Source organism: Buteo buteo, chromosome 6, assembly GCF_964188355.1.
Source record: "Buteo buteo chromosome 6, bButBut1.hap1.1, whole genome shotgun sequence".
Lineage (NCBI taxonomy): Eukaryota > Metazoa > Chordata > Aves > Accipitriformes > Accipitridae > Buteo > Buteo buteo.
In genome coordinates, this window is record NC_134176.1 from 2,373,870 (window position 1) to 2,387,319 (window position 13,450).

Genomic DNA, 13,450 nt, shown 5'->3' on the forward strand with positions numbered 1-13,450 from the left:
CTCTGAGCCTGCCCAGGAACAGGCATGGACTCCTTGCTCTTTCCAAGAGTAGCTACAGATGAAATGAGAACTTTGGCAACACTGAACCACTTCCCCCCCCCCCTTTTTTTTTTACATTCAAGTATTTTGACAGCATACTAAAAGGGACTGCTGGTTTTAAAAGGTTTGACTTAGATCTGTGTATGTTAAAGGAACAGAATAGCTTGTAACCTAGTTTGGTATAATCCATGATAGTTTTAAATAAAGTAGATATGGAACCACCGCCATCACCTGCAGAAGTGCCAGCAAAATTCCCTCTCCTCCTTGCTGCATCACTAAAAGCAGTGTCACAACTAAATGGAGCTTGATGAGAATGCTGCACCTGAATGACTTTCCTTCAGCTCTCGGAGATTCAGACATCTAGCAGGCATGTCTGATGTGAACCAAGTAAAACCAGCCCACCAGAATACACGGTTACATGTTTGACTGTAAACAATGTGAACTACTTATTCTTGACAAAGCGCTTTTTTCCCTTCAGTCCAGCAGACGATTTACACCTCTGGTTGTTTTCAAAATGATTGCATGTGTTTACTTTAACTCCTTAGCTGTGTTCCTTACCCATGAACATAGTTATAAAATGTTCAGGGTTTTGTTTAATTTCTTAGAGGAAAAAAAAAAGTACTATGCCCTCAAGCAGCATCTAATTCACACTAATAGGCAAATAGTTTTCAGAAAGTGGTAAATCGAATTACAGACTACACCAAAATAATACCAAGTGACCATTATACCTGCATTAAACTCGCAGCGCTGAAGGAATAACACGCATCTATCTATGAACACTAATATAATTTACTTCCAAATACTGAATGAACCGGTCCACCTGGATCCGGCTATGCAATGGGGGAACTGAGACCCAGCACCCACTCTTTGCAGATGGGCCCAAACAGAAATGAGCACTGGGTGACAGGGATGGAGATTTTCACAGGAGTGCAGGTCCCCCTCTTGTTTCCCAACCACATGACAGGCAAGACCTAAAACACATGTCCTACCACAGGCAGGTTTCTGTAAATGCTCTGCAGCCACCCAAGAGCTTTAGTTTAGATCTTCTTTACAGAAGACTCATCAAGTACCTCTGGAACACTGAGGACCAAGTGGTCAGAAGATTTGGTCAGAGTCATCTGAGATCATGAGAAATTGATAATGCTATTTTTTGAGATTTCTTTAACAGATAAGCCACCTGACACATGCAGATCCATGCAAAATATCTGGCAACTTCTGATGGAGCCTTCCTGCAAAAACAAAACTAAAAACATTTTCAAGACTGCAGAAAGTCCATAAAAATAATGTAACCACCCCCTCTCCTCTCACACAGCCCAACACTCTCACTCATTCACTTATATCTGTAGAATTAATTATTGCAGTAGGAGCAAATGTGGCTCCAAGTGCTGCTGAATGCCAGAACTAACTGGAAAATGAAAAACAGGAAATTACTGGAGAGTGAGATTTCCCATCCAAATGTTGATATTAAAATTTTCCAACCAGCCAGCAAGTCAATAATGGAGACGAATGAGGAAACAAAGATTTTCTGTGGATTTTTTTTCAACAATTCATTTTCAAGCTACACAGATATAGTGCCTTTTCAAATTTTAAATTAGAGGCTGAAGACTTAAATTAGCCCTTAGGAAGTGCTCTTGATCCAAAACTAACATGGAACGCAACTTTAACATTGTTTTCTCTCTTTAGCTTTACAAGCCAAGATGCTTCCAAACTGATTTTTCACCAATACAGGTTTTAAGAAATATAAACATTTTACTTGTTTCCTTAAACACATTTGAGGGTTTCATCAAAAAATTAAAAACATTTCTTTCTTACTCTAATGATAAAGTTTTGCTTTCAAAAGGGAATATCATCTGATTTCCACAGGTTTAGTTTTGACAGTTACCTAAATCTGTAAGAAAACTGTCTTTATGTAATTTTACTAAATACATGTTCACTAAAAAACCAAAACACGCTTTGACAGAACATGTTGGCTAAGTACTTGTGATCCTTATGGTTTGTTTTGGGGTCTCTGAGCAAAACCATCTTGTGGGTAATCATTCAAGAAAACACACCCACCCCCAACACTCCTGCTCAGTACTGCCCAGAGTTCTTGACATTGCACACACACAACATATGATCTATAAAGGAAACATTCAACAAACAGAAAATCAACACAGAAAATTTCAAGTAAAAAAAGACAAAATTATTTTAAGCTACTTGGAAATTTCAACAGGAACATTTCTATTTCCAGTACTTTGATTTCTTACGAGCTTTTCTCTGGGGTACAGGGTCTTTTCTCCTATCTTTTTCACAGCTAGATCCAATCTTCGCTGGCAACTTGAGCTTACTGCAGCAGTACTGTCTGCCTGCAAATATTTGATCATTAACAGATGAAAATACTCAGTGAAATATCAGCCTGCTTACAGAGAGAAATCACCTAGGATTTAATCACAGCTGGAACCTGAAGTTTTTCATGCTCCAGAAAGACATCATCTGTATTTGAAGTATATTAAGAAGCAGCATATGATTTAAAAAACAAAATTAAACCTGTAATAAATCCCAGACAGCAAATCTGAGAACACATATTAATAGCTAAACAAAATAAGTTACAAGGAAAAAGACATATTCCAGAAGGAAGTCTCACTGAAACTAAGAAAAATCAAAGTTTCAAAACAATCTGTCTCAATGCTCCCCGTTCAGACCATGTAGCATTCCAGTCTTGCGACTGCTTTTCCTGCCTTTCCTGCCAACATCAGTGTCACAGCCGTGCCTACGATTAAGAATGAAGGAAAATCTAACACATGGATGCTGGGGTAAGAGAGAATTGCTTTAACGGCATCCAAAAGAAGAGACTTAAACGTTTGCTCTGGGGGTTTTTATGGAACAGCTACGCAGGGCTGACCTACGAAATGTTTTCAGCAGCCGTGTGTGCGTGGAGGACCCTGGGGCTCCCCGGGGCAGCTCAAGCGCCTGCACGACCCAGGTGCTGGGACCACAGTCTGCACCGCTGAGCCCTGAACGTTGCCTGCACCAGGCAGCCCACTCGCCCCTCGCTGCAAATCTCGGGCCAGCCCCGTTACAAACACTGAATGCTTTGCGTGGTGTGCTTATATGCAGTCATTACGGTTGCCTGCTCATTTATTGGACTCCAACAAGTTAATGAGCAATTACTTCCTAATTCAGTTATTGTTCATAAAGGATTTACAAATTTGGCATTACTATGTTATAGCTCGTTAAGCACATCATGAAGCTAAGTGCACACGCTAGGCAAGAAAATCCCCCAAAAGGCAGTTGCCCCCTCCACCAATCCCATAACTAACCCACAAAAATTGTCATCACTTGGGTCTCTAAATGAACATACATCCTGAGATTCAGCTGACAGACAGAGGGTACTTTTGGGGAAACACAAGCCCAATGCTGATACAGTCATAAGACAGTCAGGTTTCTCTTCGAAGGACTCAAGAGTCTAAAAGGCTAACTTCAAGCTCTAGCGATTTGTTTAAATACATATGTGGCACGTAAACATATTTGTTTACACAACACTACTTGCATTAGAAGAGTCTCCAAACATATATCGCAAAGACTTTCTATCTTTGGAGCATTTCAAACAGATTTTGAACAGTTTTTTCTTAATCTGAAGTGTACACAAAACCACAGTTTGAGGCATTCAGGTCTTCCCTCCTTCCAACAGCTGAGTCCAGTCACATAATTTACAGCATCAGATGCAAAGTTTACCATTAAACCTACAGCAATAAACTACCTGCTCACAAGCGAGAGCCGTGCTTTGTCTGACTAACCCACTCACTGACACTAGAGTCTGTGCAAGTCAGAATAGGATTTTTTTTTCTTTTTAATTTCATTTTGTGCATTTATTGCAGTATGATGTTTTAAATTGTTTCCTCATTTTCTGTGAGCTCTGGTGACCAATTGCATTGCAATCCCAATACTTCATATTTTTCACTGCCCAACATTTCAAATGCAGCTTTTACAACGGTGTATCACAGGAACGTGAAGAGATTGGCATTTAAAAAACAAACAAAAAACCCAAACATCTTTCAGCAGCAATTAAGGCAAAACAGCAAAAGAGTACTTGCTCCCATATCAGTTTCAAGAGCAAGCACAGCCAAAAGCACAAGAGATTAAGGGCTGTGCTACGTACTAGATCTTCACCCTGTGCAAGCTGCAGACAAATCTTCCTCTGATATCTAAGCTGGCTGAGTTGTACCTGAGCTTCATCTTTCTTACCGAAGTATTGCGATTTTGTTTAAAGATTTTTCCATATGCAAGCAGCCCCACCTGACTTCACTGGCAGCAGCCACAAGTCTTCTGACCATAAATATCCCAAAAGCTGCAGAATCTGCCCTAAAGTACTATTTAGAACTGGCCTTCCCAAAGAGCTGGTCACTTCTTTGCAACGCCAGATATTGTAAGAAGTTAATAAAAAGTATATGTATGGACATATGTATATATACTATGAACTCCCCAAGAGGTTTACTTACAGTACACGTCCACTCTTATGGACTTTATGGCTGGTGAACCTAAGCCGTTCTCAGCCTTGCAGTAGTAGCGTCCTCCTTGGTGTCGCTGGATGTTGGATATCCTCAGGGTTTCATTGAAGACACTCGAGTCTTGAAATCTGTCAGAGGCACTTCCTGCTGTTTTGGTCCACCTGATCTGAGCAAGCACCAAAAAAGATTGTTACTTTAAGTCTGTAAAAGCGAGCAGAGTACAGATCTCTTCACCAAACCCAGAACCACGTGTGCGTCAGCCAGGATTTTATGCTGGAGGACTCGAGGAACTTCCTCAGAAAACTAAATATCTCACGCTTACAATCAAACACTTCATCCAGGAGCCCCTGAACAATAAATCTTGCATTTACCAGCCTCACTTTGAAATAGTTGATTACTTTTGATGGAAACACCCCATAAAAAATAAATGCCACTAGCAAAGACATGGAGAATAACTCAAGCCACCATCAGAGACACACAGCTGGAACGGCTGCAGAAAAATTCCCCATGAACAGCAACAAGCAGAGCTCACCAGAAAAGGTGGCTGTACTCCTGCATTGAACAGGGATAGTTTTCATTGAAATCATATTCATGAAAGATGAGGGCATATTGGAAAGCACCTTCAAAACAACTGCTGGATTATCTTTTAGCAGCAATAAAATCCAATTTTAAGGAGTCAAATGATCACTTGGTTGAAACTGCAACAAACTACTAACAGCTATTTCTTCAAATAGGCAGTTTGGTTTTTTTAATGTCATTTACAGCAATTCCTTTACTCTAGTAATTATTTTCCAAAGGTGAAGACTTTTTAAAGGGAACTTTTAAATTCCAAACCCATAAAAATGCCACTAACAGCCCACTACAACCGACTGCTGCACAGAGGTGGATATGCACATTGCTAACACCAATGCTTGATGACCCAAGTCCTTACCTGCATGACTCGGACTAAGCTATCTCATAAAATGCACCAGACCTCCAGAAACTCCGCAGGTACCTCCTTCCTCTTTCAGTTCACACTAATTCAATGCCTGGGACAAGCAACATTCAGGTACATACCAAAAGTGCTTTTTTAAATGGTAGGTTTTTCTTGCCCATGGAGGCCACAAATGGGATACTTGCATAAAGAGGAGTCTACATCTCTTCTGAGGCTTCTCAAAGCTGTCTCTTCTCAAACCCATCCACTAATTCCATGCCAGGATAAAGACTAAAAATTTTGCAGTCACTGATAAAAATGAGATTGACACAAGACAAGATAATAAATATTTGGCTATTAGTTCCCAGGCTACGGTCCAAAAGGATTGTCCAAAAGTAGTCAGTGAAGCCATGATTTAAAGAAGAGCATTCAGACACTGATGTGTTGGCAGGCCATCTACAAGCAACCTTGAGCCAGTATGGGTTTGGACAAGGTGTTGCAGCCTTGTAGCTCAGGCAGTGCACGCCTGTCACCAGGGGCAAGTGCCTGTCTCCGCGCCCAGCCAAGCCTGAGCTGGACACGCTGCGCTTCCAGCCCTCTCCCACCTGAAGGAAGGTCCCATGGCTGAGCTGGGTGGCCCTTGGTGGGCACCAAGGCGGCCCTAAGGGTTGCCTTGGCTGGAGGGAGATCATACCCCCAGGGTGCAGAGACACTTGAGTTCCACCATTCCCAGTCCTGACCCAGAACTAGGGTTCAGATTCCAGTAACCTGCACAAGGTGGGCAGCGCTCAGCCTTCCTCTCCTCAGGAACTTTTCCTGGACAGGAGGGATCTTCTACTAAAGGCTCCGAACTAAAAAATTCATGACCAGCTGTAGCCCATGTAAATTCTCCTCCCCTTGAAGCAAGAGCAGGCTTGGGCTTCAGAGGCTGAAATTACAGCAAACAATACTTCAAAAAAATTCTCATCTCTTTCTGGCTTATTAAATTCATAAGCCCTACTGGCTTTGCCCTCTTGCCAGGTGACCTGCATAACTCTCACACGGTTCTGCTGCTCTGGGGTAAAGCAAATATGCCAAACTCCACATCTACAACATTCGGTCTGCATGTGAGAGAGACAGTATTAGCACTGCTATATTTACCAGTATCAATCTGTCTGTACTTCTATTCTAAACTCTTGGCTCCAGGGCTTTTTAAATCATCCATATAAATGTGCTGCAGGATAATTTTGGAACACACACTCAGCTTCCGCATGCTGCAGAATACAATTTCATCCTATATATTTCAAAGACTTGAGAAGTATTTTAAAACAGTATTTAAGATCTTCACTGAATCTCTTGCATGTTTTATTTTCCTTTATGTAATCAGAATTTTAAAGACAGCTCTGTTTGATTTTTAACTGGAAAAAAACTAATATCATGATCTCTTTCTTCCTCCCCTTCCTCTCCCACAAAATCTTTCCAATGGAAAGCAGTCTGCCCTGTCAAAAGAACATATAACTTAAGTAACGTGTTATAAGTATTATCAGCTTCTATGTAACTGGTAACGTTACATGACTTACACAAAAAAATATAGCAAAGTTTATTCAGATACTGTCAGTTTTATCTTTTTTATGAATGCAAAAGCCTTCGCCTTCCACTGCTTCCTAATGCTGATGTATCTATCTTCTCTGTATTATAAGGAATTTTAACAGGATGCGGTTTGGCTGTCAACAAAAGTAGACTTTTCAGCTTCAAAAAATATACATATATATACATGTATGTTTTAGGGGAAAGAGGCAAAATTATAACAAATTAACTAATTTTGTAGTGTATGTAGAGATCCCTGAAGAATAAAAGGAATACTGTCAACTAGATTCTCTCTTAAAAGATATCCTCCAGGAATATCACTAGCCTGATTTAACTTCAGTTCATTATTTACCTTAGCTTTAACTCAACATACACACAAAAACATGCTGATCAATATTGCATTGTAACTTATTGAACGCACTGTGAAGAAAGATGACTCTCAAACACTATGCTAATACGGCAATCGAAAAATTGGGCACAGGAAAGCCAGATGTCTGAGGCTGAAAACCTCTTCCGAGAGGTCCTTAGCGGTTTCACCCACTGCAAGCTCCAGTCCACGCTTTGGGTGGCCTCTAATGACTTCCAAGAGACTGAGACCATCAACTCCATCCTTAGAGATGGAGCATCTCACAGCTCTAGTGTCCAAGCGCTCATCACCACTTAATGCAGTGACCTTCAGAGCACCTTCTGCCACAGCACGGACATTATCCCATTTTCAAGGTGGGGAGCCATGGTAAAGGGGAACCATGGGCTCATGGGACATTGTGGCAGGTATCAACCTAAATCCCAAAGCAGCATCCACACTTCTTTACGGCAGAGGATTTGGTAAGCCTCTAGTTTACTAACTTAAAAATAATTAAAAAAAAAGGCATTAGACTGTATATTCACATAGTTCAGATACTCCAATATTTTGAAATAACTTGGCACAAAACAACCGCTCACCCAGATGCATTTTAGCAATGTTTACTATTCATAATCTGCTCCTCTCTTTGAAACCTCCCAGTTCCTAGTGCAGAAGCAGCACTGTGCACTCTGCGTGTCTACTCAGATAGCGTGGATAATGTGGGAAGTAAATGAATTCTGTTCCACCAAGAAGTCAAAGCCATTCTTGCCTTTAATGCAAAGTTTTAATTAAAAGTTACGTACGCACATCACGGCGTACACAAATTGGGCTAATAAATGTTAATCCATTACGCAGATACGCACTCACTGGCTTCTAAGGATGCAATTTTTCAAAGTACTCACTGTTACTCCAATACACATTTGGGAATCCCAGCCATGTATTGTCATTGCTCTGCCATATGATTATGGTCTTTATTCATGAAATTTTCCTTTTCTTTTTTCTTTCCTTTTCTTTTTTTCTTGCAAAACATGCAGAAGTAAAAAATGATTTATGAACAACTCAATTAAAAATTATTCAACTTTTAAAAATTAGTAAGTTATGACCCATCTAGCTATATCATAACCTATGTACTTGTCTGATATGTATATGCCCATAAGTTCTCTAACCATCAATATCTTTGACAGTATTTTATTGGCTTAAGCAGATGCCCTGAGACACACAGTCATATTTCACTCAGTGAGCTTTCCTGCAACTTGAGTAAGAGTTATAGACTTTACATTTTTAGACTAAAAATGGAGATTAAAAAAAAGCTTCTGAGGGTATTTTGCCTAACTTTCCTCAGCTTCAACAAACTTCTCATGCCCAAAAAGAGAACAGCACAATAAGAAAAATATTTAATTCTGACATTATAAAAATGAAATACTTCTGTTTTAAACACTGGCTTGATCAAAGATAATAAACATTAAAATATCTTTACTCTGAATAAAAAACATTTTCCTTGGCTCAAAACACTAACTACCACTACCACCCCTCCACAGCCCCCCCAAAAAAAAAAATCCCAAACGTAAAACCCCAACCATTTTGCCATGGCACCTTTTCTTTCTCCCATGGAAATAGTTGGTGGAAAATGAGGTTTTGACAATCTTTTTCTTATACTATGAGGCTGAAATCTGCCTAATGCAGCAACTGCAAGTAAATACGTTCTTTAAAACATACCCAGTGCCCGCACTGGGGGTTGGTACTGCATCTCACTGCCACTGATTGCAGTTGCTGCCCTCTGACATCACTACGAAAACAAGGATGAGGAGAACCTCCTGATCACTGTTATAATCCCCAAATCCCTGCCTCAGATTAAAGTCCTCCTTTGTATGCAAATAGAATTAAAAGAGGTCTTTGCACAACTTCACTGGGATGTGCTGGAACATTTCTTTGTGCCTAAAGACATCAGAGTCTTTCGAAAAAGCCATTTTAAACATACCCACCACCCCTCCTCCTCCAAAAAAAAAAAAGGAAAATAATCCCTTCAATTTATTTTTTCATGAGACTTTTTGTTCTCAGGAAAGCAAGGGCTGGGGCAGCAGCTACTGAAGGCAAGAAGCACTCACCACCTTCACGATAAACACTGAAGACATACTGCACAAAAGGCCCTTTTTCGGCCAGGAAAGAGAAAGTGACTTCTGCTCCTTTGGTTAGGGAAACTATCTGAAGCAGTTTTGAGCATACACATCTCCCCTGGCCTCTTCCTTCTCTAGAGGGGGGAGATAACCACCCTGAGACCTCTGTGCCCTGTGAGGTGCACCCAAGGTCATTTGAAATGGGTCAGCCTGGGGTCTAGCCGCAGTCCTGTGGAGATTTCCATATGCTGCTGTTAGACAACAACCCAAAAAAACCAAGCAACCAACCACTTTATACAAGACAAAAGAAAAGAGAAAGAAACAAACAAAAAAATCCAGCAGAGCGCACTGGATCCAAGTTTTCATTGCCTGACACCAGCAGAGACCTTTCATACCTATATGTGATAAGACAAGTGGAACATGCTTTGACCCCAAATATCCTTTTTTTCAATGAGCTCCCCTTTCCTTTCCTGCAAGCATGTTGAAGAGCCAAATGATTCGCAAGGCAGATGCAAACCACCACCACGGGACTGGCAGGGATGGATTTTGTACCTGTACATGGGCAGAGGTTCACAGCAGAGAGCAAGTTGTTGAACTCCAAGGTTTCTGCACAGAACTGCTCAAAGTCCTCGGCACGAAGACTGTCACCAGGTGATCTAACAGCTTCTTGTCTGAATGGGTGCCACCTCACTTGGGTCCTGGCAAACGCTTCTGCAGGACCTTTTGATGACTCAGTGGATAGTCAAATCAAATGTACCCCTCCGAGGGTTTATAAATATCCTTCCCTTGGTCACATAAACCAAATCACAGCTATTCCTGCACTATGCCCACAAAACAGGAGATACAGCACTGATCTAAACCACCACCGCTCTCCAGGACACTACCTTGCACTTAGATTTGCAAGGACACTTTTACTCTAGGAAACGTCCCATGTGTTCATCAGGTCATCCTCACCATACATGAACGGACAGCATTCACACCTCTAAATTACAGGATTAGCTACATACAGCTAAATAAAATGGGAGGGGGATGTTGCGTTTTGATTTTTAGCAAACCAGAGGCAGCATGATGCAGCATGCCCGATGAGACGGAGGGTACAAAACATCTGTTGTTATTGGAATAGATATTGCTACAGGCTATCAATAGGCAACAGTGGTATGAAATATTCTCTTCCTATTTATTTCACATGATAATGTCTGAAATATTTGGCTTGAAAATGGCTTCAGGTAAAAGTACTGTTCATTGTTCAAAACTTCTTATGTGGAATATTAGAGTGGCAAAACAGCCAACTCAAAGCAAGCCCTGCTTACTGTGAAAAAATGATGATCCTCTATCTTGGACAGGGAGGCTAGAAAGCTGTTAGCAGTGTGAAACCAAATGCAGAACTGGAGAGACTTTTGTTTCCATATGTATTTCTTCAAGTTTGCAGAAGCCAAGATGCAACCACCTCAGAAGACTGGGTTTCATTGCTCCACACCTGGACTGCTCAGACTTCACAGAAACAGCAGAGAGAAAACTCAGCCCTGTCCCCAGGCCAGGCATGCAACTGATGCTGTTGCCTTTATGGGACAACTCGTGTGCTTATGTTTACACATATACTAATAATTCAGTAGGCTGGCATACAAAAGCACAAATTTTTACTCATCTAACTAAAAGCAGTCTATGACAGTAACTGTTAACATGCAGGACATGATCAGTTCTGATTCAGTGCCAGAGATCACAGAGAAATTGTTATTTTCCAGCTTGGTTGCTATAACACATAGGAAAAGAAGCCTTCCTTTTATTCTCCAGCAGAGGAAAAATTGTGGTTATTAATTACAGAGCAAATCAGCATTAAAACCGACAAAGTTACAAGCAATCAAGTGCAACAGAAGAAATTTAGTGCTTTGTTCACAGTTCACTTTAGCCCAAAACATCCCAGTCATAGCAGTGTTGTGACTGGAGCCTACAGATGAAGACTGTAGTCTTGTGACCCCAAAATGGTAAGTTGCAATAAATGAAAGGGTCAAGAAGAATAACTGAAGACTTCAACATCTGATAACGTGAAAAAAACTATATCTAAGCTGACTATTCCTTCCTTCATCTCTGAAATTCCTGTTCTTCTGCAAGACAAATGATTTATACCTAAACCCAAGTTACCCAAGAGTTACCCAAGCCCCACCAGTGTAACTTAGCATCCCAAATGCAGGAGTTTTGTATGAACTGACACCCTGTGCACAAAAAATGACAGATCTCACGGGTACACTGAGCAAAACGCAGCTCCTCCCAACAGCACAGCAACTCCAACTCCTCATTGCGTCAGGAAACTTTTATAGCAATCGTGAAACATTGTCGAATCCTCCCATCACGTCAGGCCAAGCAACTTGCATGCCATATACAACAGGGTAACGGTTGATCACATACTGCCATTAAAAAAAACAGCAGGCTTGAATTCCATTTTTAAGTCTGAAGACAGAAGACAGGCTAATATGTAGCAATGGGATATATATACACTTCTTAAGCAGTCCAAGTTTGTTTTAAGTCCTATTAGCCCTAATTGGAATCTCCCGGATGTGAAGGAACAGAATAGCCAACCAAAAAAGACCAAAGCTGGCAACAAATCCAAGTTCTACACTTGCCACAAATTTCTCCTCAGAGCTGGCATTGATTTACGTACTATAAATGCTGCAAAGGCATTTGTGGAGCCTTACCACACCACAGCTCAGCGCCCATGAGCTGATGGAGCAGGGTCCATCTCGGACGTGTCACAGGCAGCAGACATGGGGACAGGGTAGTAAGGACATGGCCCAAACAAAGAATATATTTTTGGTTTGGTCTGTCCGGTTATTTGTCCATTTGACTTCCAGAGATGTTTTCCTCAATGAAAAACTATATTTTTAAACACATTTTCTCCAGTGCTACAATTTCAAGGCAGCAAAGGTGACTTCACTGTTCCTAAATTTAAAAGGCTCGTGTTTCAGTTGTTCTACCCAGACTTGTACACGTTGTCATCAAAACTCTTCAAAATTAGGCACTGCACAGGTCTAAGACATCTGAATACCAAGAATTTAGAATTTGGCTTTGAAAGTGCAGAGGAAGGATTTCTTACTCTCAAAGGCTGAAAACCTAAAAGTTAACTGGATATAAATGAATAAATTTTAAGTGATCATTGAACAATATAAGAGAAAATTAGCGAGTAGATCCTGAAGAAAAGAACATTGCAATCATAAGATAAATTGGTAAAACAATCCTCCTTTAGATCCTTCTTAGAGTATCTTGCTTAGTTGAATCAGTCTGTGCTTCTTCATGAAAAGGTAGTGTCTGGGGAAATTTCTATACATACTTTCTCAAAACATCTTTGAGTAACCTGCTAAATGATTAATTACAGCAATTTATCTTAATTTGACTATAATGTTTTTCCTTATGACTTTAAGACGTTTCACTGCTTCAAAAATTAGCACTTTTACACTGAATAATCAATATACATTTTACTATAAATATCTCACTGAAGGATGGAGGTTTTTTTCATTCCATGTGGTAGGAAAATAGTTTATGTAGCATTAACTGGGAAGGACTGAGAAGGACTGAGTTCAATGAATTTCACAGAGCCTTGTTTCTACTGAGGTCGGTATCATTTTAAAATTGTCAATAGCTGCAGGACTTAAAAGGGCCTTGTATGGTTATGCCTTCCCGATGGGAAATTATTTACTGTCCACCAACTAAATTATTCAAGGAGTTTCATGAAATGATCCAAACTTCTGTGGATGTTGTATTTTTATTATTCTCTCAGCTTTTTTTATTCAGCAGCATTAATTTGCTTCAAAATGAAATACAACTTTTCACCTTCATAATAAAGAACATAACCTAAGGGCAGAATGAAGCAGACTTCGCACCATTTGAATTCCTAGTTATTCATTTTTATGGTGACCTTCCAATGTTGGTATACCATGTTAAACCACCAGAGTCATAAATACATCCTCAACCTAAATGCGTGGAAATTCATTCACTA

At 40.4% G+C, this 13,450-nt stretch overlaps 1 protein-coding gene across 1 annotated transcript in view; it reads right to left on the reverse strand.

The window, feature by feature from the left end:
- Positions 1-13,450, reverse strand: part of MDGA2 (MAM domain containing glycosylphosphatidylinositol anchor 2) — a 382,446-nt gene that overhangs the window by 212,805 nt on the left and 156,191 nt on the right. Inside the window, exon 3 of the mRNA XM_075029427.1 lies at positions 4,518-4,692. Coding sequence (XP_074885528.1) covers positions 4,518-4,692 — 175 coding nt within the window. The remainder of the gene's footprint in view (positions 1-4,517; positions 4,693-13,450) is intronic.